The sequence below is a fragment of the Arachis ipaensis genome, chromosome B1, assembly GCF_059453495.1.
Source record: "Arachis ipaensis isolate K30076 ecotype BB chromosome B1, ASM5945349v1, whole genome shotgun sequence".
NCBI lineage: Eukaryota > Viridiplantae > Streptophyta > Magnoliopsida > Fabales > Fabaceae > Arachis > Arachis ipaensis.
Genome location: NC_142436.1, coordinates 123,705,207 through 123,715,270, shown reverse-complemented (window position 1 = coordinate 123,715,270; position 10,064 = coordinate 123,705,207). Strand labels below are relative to the sequence as shown.

Here is a 10,064-nt window from a genome sequence, read left to right as displayed (position 1 = left end):
ACGCATTTTCTGGGTTTGCCTAATTGACATATATCACCTGCTATCTGTTATACTTGATATTCATACTATCTGCTCATTACTTGTACGTGAACTTGTTTGGTTGCTTATTTCTATTGCATTTTGAATGATGGAGGGATGGAGGAAATGGAGAAATAGTTTAGTGTTAGATTAGGATTGAAATTGAGTAAGTTAGGTAGATTTAGAATACCTATCCCTGTTTATGGCTTCTGTTTAGTGCTTAAGTTGGATAACTAAATAACGGAGTTCTAGGATTGCCTATGGCATTCTCAGGACCTTATTTATTATACGTGTGGCACTTTTACCATGCTGAGAACCTCCGATTCTCATTCCATATTGTATTATTGTTTTTCAGATGCAGATCGAGAGGCTCCTCGTTAGACATCTGGATCCTGGGAAGCGAAGTAGTCCTTGGGTGCATTTTGGTTTTCTGTTGTATATATGTATATATGTACTTCGCTTACTCTCCAAGTAACTTATATATGCTGCTCATCTTAGAGGTTCAGAGAGAGAGATAGGAGTTTACCTTAGTATTTTGGTGTATTTTGGGGATAATTATGTATGTTTATATGTATGTATATATCCTCCGGCTAGCCTTAGCTTCGCAGGTTGAGTCAGGAGCTAGTTATGATGTTTCCTTGGCTTTCCTTTATTCTTTTGCTTATCTTTACCATGTTCTTATTAGGTTTCTTAGCACGATCCTTTCCGTTGAGCGTTGTGCTTTTTATTTTGCGATTTTTTTGTTTTCCTGTTTTGTTTCAAGGCTCCTAGTATATTAACCTCTTCTCTATTATGTATTTATTTTGCTGTTTAGAGGTCCGTAACACCACATTACCTCTGTTCTACGACTTAAGCGTAAAACTCTGTGTAGTATGGTGTTACTTTATGGTATCAGAGCAGTTCGTTCCTATAGAGCCTGAGGACAGACTGATTGTGCTTTTGGGCATTCTCTGTGTATGTGTTTATGTGCTATTAGGATATCTAACTGATATATGTGGCATAAACGTTCATGAGCATGCATTTGGGACTTAAAGCACTGAACTTGAGATATTGAGACTGATCAACTTGATATCACTTGTTTGGTGTGTATAGGGACCAGATGTCTACTCGCAGACGCGGATGCGGGCGAGGTAGAGGCCGAATAGGCAATGCTATGCCTGAGGCATTAGGAAACACTGCTAACCCTATAGACTTCATGGCTGCATTAGGCAATATGGCAGCAGCAATGCAAGTGACAGCTGAAGCCCTGGAAAATCAAATCAATAATGGAAATAATGGTAACAATGACGAGAATGGTCCAATGTCACTGCATTCCTTCCTGAAGGTTCATCCTCCAACTTTCAGAGGGACTTCGAATCCGACCGATGCTAATAACTGGATACAAGCCATTGAGCGAGCATTACAGGCATAGTAGGTTCCGGATGAGCAGTGGGTTGAGTTTGGAACCTACCAGTTGCATGGTGAAGCTCAGCACTGGTGGCAGGGTATGAGGCGCATTTTGCAGCCTGATGGGATTGTGATCTCTTGGGAGTTGTTCCGAGATTAATTCTATAAAAAATATTTCCCCACTTCAGTTAGAAATGCCAGAGAACTTGAACTGCTTCAGCTTAAATAGGGACAGATGACCATCACTGAGTACACCAGTAAATTTGAGGAATTGTGCCGCTTCTCACGCATCTGTCAGGGAGCTCCTGAGGACTTTGCTGAGTAGAAGTGTATAAAGTATGAAGGAGGCCTTAGGAGTGACATTCAGAGCTTTGTGGTGCCTATGCAGATTTAGGTGTTTTCTGAGTTGGTAAATAGGAGCAGGGTGGCGGAGGATTGTGTCAGAAGGGCTACAGCAGAAAAAGGGGGTCTGAGGATGCCATTCCAGAGGACCACAGGGAGAAATTTTGCACATAGGGGCAGACAGTTCAAGCATGGTGGCTTTGTCCCTCAGAACAATCAGGGGCAAGGCAACTCCAAGAGGCCTAATGCTAGTGCTAATCAGGGAAGGAGACAGGGGAAGCAGCCACAGCAGGATATGAGTTGCCATAGATGTGGAAAGTATCATTCTGGGCCGCAGGTTTGGGACTCGAGTCTGTTACTCCTGTGGGCAGCCAGGACACTTGGCTAGTAGTTGCCCAGAGAAGAAGAGGTATGAGACAGGCAGAGTGCAGCAACCAGGAAGGGTATACACTACTTCTTCTATAGCCGCTGAGGGGTCAGAGGCATTTATCCGAGGTAAATGTGAGATGGCAGGTAAAACTTTGAATGCTTTGTTTGATTCTGGAGCTTCATATACTTTTATTGCATTTGAGAAGGCTGATGAGCTAGAATTGAAAATAGTAGTACTGGGGTATGATTTAAAGGTATATAATGCTACCCACGAGGCTATGGTGACTAAGTTAGGGTGCCCCCAAGTTCCTTTTCGAGTACAAGGGCGTGATTTCGTGCATAACTTAATTTGTTTACCGATGATTGGTCTTGATCTCATTCTGGGATTGGACTGGTTATCCAAGAACCGCGTTCTACTAGATTGCTCGACAAAAACAGTGTATTTCATGCCTGAAGGCACTGAAGGGCAAGTTGTAGTGAATAACTACTACTTGAATTCCATGATGGTGAACTGTTCTAGGGCTGAATGTCAGGGGATATTGTTGCTAGCTGCGGAAATTTTGGGTGATGATCAGAACTTGGAACAAATCCCCGTTGTGTGTGAGTTTCCATAAGTGTTCCCTGACGATATTGATGAATTTCCACCAAAACGGGAAGTTGAGTTTGCTATTGATTTAGTACCTGGGGCCGGACCAATCTCGAGTGCTCCTTACAGGATGTCGCCTCTAGAAATGGCCGAATTGAAGTCTCAACTGGAGGATCTGTTGGGTAAAAATTTTATCCGAACAAGTGTATCACCGTGGGGTGCACCGGTATTACTGGTGAAGAAGAATGATGGAAGTATGCGCTTATGCGTTGACTATAGGTAGCTGAATAAGGTTACAGTGAAGAATAAATACCTGTTGCCAAGGATTGATGACCTAATGGACCAATTACAGGGAGCCGGTGTGTTCTCTAAGATTGATCTACGATCTGGATACCACCAGATAAGGGTCAGAGATGAGGATATTCGTAAAACTGCCTTCAAAACGCGCTATGGCCACTATGAATATACCGTGATGTCCTTCGGACTAACTAATGCTCTGGCGATATTCATGGATTACATGAACAGAATTTTCCATCCATATCTGGATACCTTTGTTGTTGTGTTTATTGACAATATTCTTATCTATTCTAAGACCGAGGATGAGCATGCAAAAGACTTACGATTAGTGCTACAAATTTTGAAGGATAGAAAGTTGTATGCCAAGCTATCCAAATGTAAGTTTTGGAAGTTTGAGGTAAAATTTCTTGGTCATGTGGTGAGTAAGCAAGGAATAGCAGTGGATCTTGCTAAGGTTGAGGCGGTGATGAATTGGGAGCGGCCAACTTCAGTGACAGAAAATTAGGAGTTTCTTAGGCTTGGCAAGTTATTATCGAAGGTTCATCAAAGGGTTTTCACAGCTCGCTTTGCCTTTGACAAAGCTGACCAGGAAGGATGTTCCTTTTGTATGGACTCCCGAGTGCGAGGAGAGTTTCCTTGGCTTAAAGCAGAGATTGACTACCGCCCCTGTATTAGTGTTGCCTGAGCCGAGAAAACCATTTGAGGTGTACTGTGATGCGTCCTTGAAAGGATTGAGATGTGTGTTGATGCAGCATCATAAGGTTGTAGCTTATGCCTCACGTCAGCTAAGGCCACATGAAAGAAACTATCCGACTCATGATTTGGAACTTGCAGCCATTGTCTTTGCCTTAAAGATTTGGAGAAATTATCTCTATGGAGTGAAATTTTAAGTCTTCTCAGACCATAAGAGTTTGAAGTACCTGTTTGAGCAAAAAGAATTGAATATGCGTCAGAGGAGGTGGATGGAACTCCTGAATGATTATGACTTCGAGCTAAACTACCATCCAGAAAAGGCAAATGTGGTGGCAGACGCTTTGAGTAGGAAATCCTTATGTGCCGCTTGGATGATGCTAAGGGAGGAAGAGTTGTTGAGAGCCTTTCAAGGATTGAAACTGGGAATCAGATAAGAGTTTGGGACTTTATGCCTAAGCCAGTTACAGATCTCAAGTGACTTCAAGGCTGAACTGGTAAAGGCTCATCAGAATGACCAAAAATTGTATAAGATTTTGCCAGCGATTGAGAAAGGCAAGCAATGGAGAGTGTCAGAAGATAAATATGGGTTGTGGAGGTTCAAGGGCCGGATAATTGTACCAGATGTCGGGGATTTGTGACAAAGCATATTGGAGGAAGCTCACAAGAGCGGGTTCTCAATTCATCCTGGAAGCACCAAGATGTACCAAGACCTAAAGACGATGTTCTGGTGGCCAGGAATGAAAAAGGATGTGGCGTTACATGTTTCTAAATGCCTAACTTGTCAGAAAGTCAAGATTGAACACCAAAGGTCAGCAGGAACCCTTCAACCTTTGGAAATCCCACAGTGGAAATGGGAGAGCATTGCTATGGATTTTTTGTATTGGGCTTACCAAGGACTCGGACAGGTTGTGATGCTATTTGGGTGATTATAGACCGACTGACCAAGTCAGCTCATTTTCTGCCTATTCGAATAAGTTGTACTATGGAGGAGTTGGCGCGCTTATACATAAAGGAGATTGTGAGGTTACATGGCGTACCTTTCACCATTATATCGAATAGAGATCCTCGCTTTACATCACGGTTCTGGGGTGCTTTTCAGCAAGCTTTTGGCACTCAATTAAGCCTAAGTACTGCCTATCATCCTCAAACGGATGGCCAATCCAAAAGAACAATCCAAACCTTGGAAAACATGTTAAGAGCTTGTGTTTTGGATCAACCGGCAAGCTAGGATCGATATATGCCTCTGGTAGAATTTGCTTATAACAATAGCTATCATGCGAGTATTGGAATGGCTCTATATGAGGCTTTGTATGGAAGAAAATGCCAGTCTCCATTATGTTGGTATGAGGCAGGAAAAAAGAGCTTGATAGGACCTGAAATGATAAGTGAAACCACTGAGCAAATAAAAAGAATCCAGAGTCGAATGCTTGAAGCTCAAAGTCGTCAGAAGAGCTATGCTGACCGAAAACGGAAGCCTTTAGAATTTGAGGAAGGAGAACAGGTCTTCCTGAAGGTTACTCCGACCACTGGAATAGGGAGGTCCATTAAAACCAAGAAGTTAAATCCCCGTTATATTGGGCCGTTTGAGATCCTGAAGAGAATTGGACCAGTGGCGTATAGGATCGCGTTACCACCACATCTTTCGAACCTGCATGACGTGTTCCACGTATTGCAGCTTCGTAAATACACTTTTGACCCTAGTCATGTCCTTGAACCAGAATCAGTTCAAGTGAGAGAAGATATGACGCTTCCAGTAACTCCGGTTAGGATTGATGATACCAGCATCAAGCGTCTACGCAGAAAGGAAGTTTCTTTGGTGAAAGTAGCTTGGAGTCGGGCTGGTATTGAAGAACATACCTGGGAGCTTGAATCAGAGATGCGGAAGAACTACCCACACCTCTTTTCAGGTAACTCACTCTGAATTTTGAGGACAAAATTCCTAATTAGGTGGGTAGGATGTAAACCCCGCTAAAATCGGTAAGTAATTAGTTAATAAATTGAATTTTAATTAGGAAAGCTGAAAATTCAAAACTAATATCAAAATAGGATAGAGCTCGTCAAAACGAGATTTTTGATACCAATTTCGAAAATTTGGCCTAAAATCGAACCGGAAGGGCCGAACTGGGTGAACCGAGGCCCAAACCGGGCCCATGGGTCCAACCGGACCCAAACATTTAAATGAAACAACATCTCTCTTCTTCCTCATTAGCTGCTGGACGCCATAACAGAAAGGGAGAGGGAAGAAGAACCCTAACCATCACCATTCCTTCCAACTACCATAACTTCCTCATCCGGGCTCCGATCGCCGCACCGTTCATGGCCACGCGCTCAGCGCATCGAGCTCTACCTTTCTATCTGAACAATTTCACTTGTAAGTCTCCTATTAAGTTCAGAATCTCTATCCCTCTTTCTTTGGTAAACTTGGAAACCTATGGTGAATCTTGTCCAATTTTTGTGTTCTAGGTTCAAGTTAGCTTCCGGAACTTGTGGGCTCAAGCCATTGAGCATATGGGTATGGTAAGAACACCCTAACCCTAGTTCAATCTTGTTTTTGGTAATATAAAACTAAATTAGAACATATATATACATATATATATATATATATGTATTAGGTGTAGGTTAAGTGGGTGTTTATGCATTGGAATTGAATTGGAATTACTTGGAGGTTTGTTGGTGACCAAGGCTTGTTTTAGGGCTGTTTGATTGAGCTTGGAGGGGCTATAATTTTGAGTTGTGAGGCTGCCTTGGGTGAACTAAGTGATCGGCCAAGGTATGGTTTAAGTTTCGCACGTTTAATAATTATGGTTGTGTGAAAACTTATGCTAGAGTATTATAGGATAGGTTGAAAAGCTTTGTTTTGTTAAATGGTTAGTGTTTGTGATATTGATGTATAAATTGATATGATACGGTGTTGAGTAATTAATAATGGGAATTAAATATATGTATGTCTATATGCTTGTATAATGGTGATGATTATGGCAAGGTAATGGTGTGGTTGAGATAGTAAATGGTATAATTTGGACTTGTTGGCATTGACTTGATAAATTAATGTTGTAATGAGGATTGAAGGATTGTATGATAATGGTAAGAATTAGTATGTGTAGTACTATGTGGTTTGTGGCTAAATTGGTAAAGTGGAAGGAATATGATGTTATTGAGCTAGGTTGTAAGAATGGTTGTGCTATGGTTAAGGGTTGTTATATTGATGCTTGTGGTATATTAGGTTGGCTGGAAATGAGTTCTTGGAGGAGAAAATATGGTTTTTGGCAAAAATAAGGTTTGGGGTACTTTTTGGTAAAATGTGAATTTTGACGAACTTCGGCAGTCCATATCTTGCTCTACAAATTTTGAATAAAGATAAGGTTTGTTTTATATTAAAGAGGATTTAACAAGCTTGAGATCAATATAAAGTTTGCGGAAAACTGAATTTTGTAGAGAAAGTTATGGATGCTGGAGAATTGGTGCGAAAAACTGAATTTTTGTAACTTGCAGCAGAACCAGGTTTTCCGACGTGTGCCGACACACAAAGCCGTGCGCACGCACCCAACAGAAGCAAAAATCTACTTGTGCATATGCACGCCTTTGTTCACACGCACACCTGGTATTTTTCACAAAAGTGTGCGTATGCACGCCCCACGCACACATCAAGATAGGCTTTCTGTTGGTGGCGCTAGCACAGGAGAAGCGTTTGCACACCAAGTGATGTGTGCGCACGCACGCACTCGTGCATACGTACACGTGCTGCTTTCTTGTTGAGATGTGCGCACGCATAGGTGTGTGCATACGCACATATCCTGTTTTTCAACACCTTTATTTTTCTGTTCTAAACCTGATTTTTAAACTCTAAAACCCCTATTTTTGCCCTGTTAACCCTAGATCCTACTAGTATGTTTGGTAAATAGCAGAAGTTAGGAGTCTGAGATAACTTGAGAGTGAAGAAAGAGGCAAATGTGATGAAAAGTGTGAAAAGGAAGTGGTTAATGAATGAAGTTAATATGCCATGGCTTAATGAATGATAAATAATGATTATGACTATGAAATGGCTTATGAATAATGATATCTGAGATACGAGTTTCCCTGGGTAAAAACCGTGGCTCACCACCACGTGTTCCAGGTTGAATCTCGATACTCTGTTGACCCTACGTCGTAAGAGTGACCGGGCACGTATAAATTCCCGGGTATGGATAGCCCCCATTGAGTGATTATATGATGAATGAATGTGAACTCTATGCATAGACTCTTGGGGATGCGCGACGGGGGACAGTCTAAGTTTTTTCGGACTTGTCGGGTTAGCTGGATAACCGACAGATGGGCCCCATCTGCCATAGGACAGGCATGCATCATATGTATTTGTTTGTTTTGATTGCTATGCATTTTCTGGGTTTGCCGAATTGAAATATATCACCTGCTATCTGTTATACTTGCTATTCGTACTATCTGCTCATTACTTGTGCGTGAACTTATTTGGTTACTTGTTTCTGTTGCATTTTGAATGTTGGAGGGATGGAGGAAATGGAGAAATGGTTTGGTGTTAGATTAGGATTGAAATTGAGTAATTTAGGTAGATTTAGAATACCTACCCCTATTTATGGCTTCTGTTTAGTGCTTAAGTTGGATAACTGAATAACGGAGTTCTAAGATTGCCTATGGCATTCTCAGGACCTTATTTATTATATGCGTGGCACTTTTACCATGCTGAGAACTGGATATTGTATTGTTGTTTTTTAGATGCAGGTCGAGAGGCTCCTCGTTCGGCGTCTGGATCCTGGGAAGCAAAGTAGTCCTTGGGTGTATTTTGGTTTTCTGTTGTATATATGTATATATGTACTTAGCGAACTCTCCAAGTAACTTATGTATGCTGCTCCTCTTAGAGGTTCAGAGGGAGAGATAGGAGTTTACCTTGGTATTTTGGTGTATTTTGGGGATAATTATGTATGTTTATATGTATGTATATATCCTCCGGCTAGCCTTAGCTTCGCAGGCTGAGTCAGGAGCTAGTTATGCTGTTTCCTTGGCTTTCCTTTATTCTTTTTCTTATCTTTACCATGTTCTTATTAGGTTTCTTAGCACGCAAGTAATCCTTTCCGTTGAGCGTTGCGCTTTTTATTTTGCGATTCTTTTGTTTTCCCGTTTTGTTTCAAGGCTCCTAGTATATTAACCTCTTCTCTATTATGTATTTATTTTGCTGTTTAGAGGTCCGTAACACCACATTACCTCTATTCTATAACTTAAGCGTAAAACTCTGTGTAGTAGAGTGTTACAGTACCAAAATAATAATATTAGAGAGACAAAGTATTATTTTTTTTGTAAGAGATCGTGCTATTCTTCCTAAAAATAAACAAGAGTTGGGTTAAGTATTTATTGGGAGGAATTAGGAACGACACTGCAACTTCGATGCCGATCTTCTGAGGATTTGGTTTTCGTAGCAACATAGCTCAGGTGAATCTAGCTTAGAAGAATTTTATTTTTGAGAAAGTTACAATTGAACCTTCTTGATTTATTGCTTTAGCTAATAGTTTACTTTACGAGTTTTCTTGTTGAAATTAAGTTTATTTTGTTTTCTGATGTTGATTTTTCTTTTCAAATAGTTCATCTCCTTATATTTTTGCATTTTGTTGGAGAATTCTCTTATAATTCTTATTGGTTCAGATGAACTTTTTATAAGGTTATGAAAACCGAAGTGATTATTGAACTATTAGATTTAGAATTTTTAAAATTTAAAAGTTCAAGAAATTCAATCGGAGTTGAATCGAATAATAAAATAATATATTAGGCTGCATTTATTTACAGAAATAAGACACTGAAATACAAAATCGTATTTGACAGATGAGACATAAATAGAGATATTATGTCCAAAAATACTGAATTATTATATTTTGTGTCCATCCATCTTAACAAGAAAGACACAGGGATATTAATAAGGGACACAACTTATTTTTTATTTTTTTATTCTTGTTAATTGTTCATAATTATATTTTTTATTATTATATTTTTCTTCTCAAATTTTTTGAATAAAAAATGAGAATAAATTAGATTTTCATAATTTGTTCTAGTTTATCATCAAACAGAATACAAGAACACTAAATTTTGTATCTCTATACTTTGTGTTTTGTTCTCATGTCTTGTCTTATCCTGTTCTCAAAAACAAACGCAACATTAATATATAAAATATATATTAAAAAAGTAACTTTTTGTGTTTTACTATTTCAAACTGATCAACAGCTAAAAGATTATACTGATTAGACCAATTAACCAATTCTTTAATTGGTTTTTCTAATTTTTTTTATTGGCTTATTATCAACCAATTTTTTATTCAAATCGAATCGGTCTATTGACTGATTTTCGATTAATCCAACTAAACTTGTTGGTTTGG

The 10,064-nt window shown here is 39.7% G+C and overlaps 2 protein-coding genes across 2 annotated transcripts; both read left to right on the top strand.

The window, feature by feature from the left end:
* Window positions 1–2,252: 2,252 nt before the first annotated feature.
* Window positions 2,253–2,729, top strand: LOC107610804 (uncharacterized). Its single transcript, XM_016312807.1, has one exon. It carries the CDS (start codon window positions 2,253–2,255, stop codon window positions 2,727–2,729), a length of 477 nt encoding a protein of 158 aa, XP_016168293.1.
* Window positions 2,730–4,928: 2,199 nt separating this feature from the next.
* LOC148578221 (uncharacterized) lies at window positions 4,929–6,165 on the top strand. The gene is made up of 3 exons (XM_088502986.1): window positions 4,929–5,192; window positions 5,367–5,598; window positions 6,155–6,165. The coding sequence occupies exons 1-3, from the start codon at window positions 4,929–4,931 to the stop codon at window positions 6,163–6,165; spliced, it is 507 nt and encodes a 168-aa protein (XP_088359112.1).
* Window positions 6,166–10,064: the final 3,899 nt, after the last annotated feature.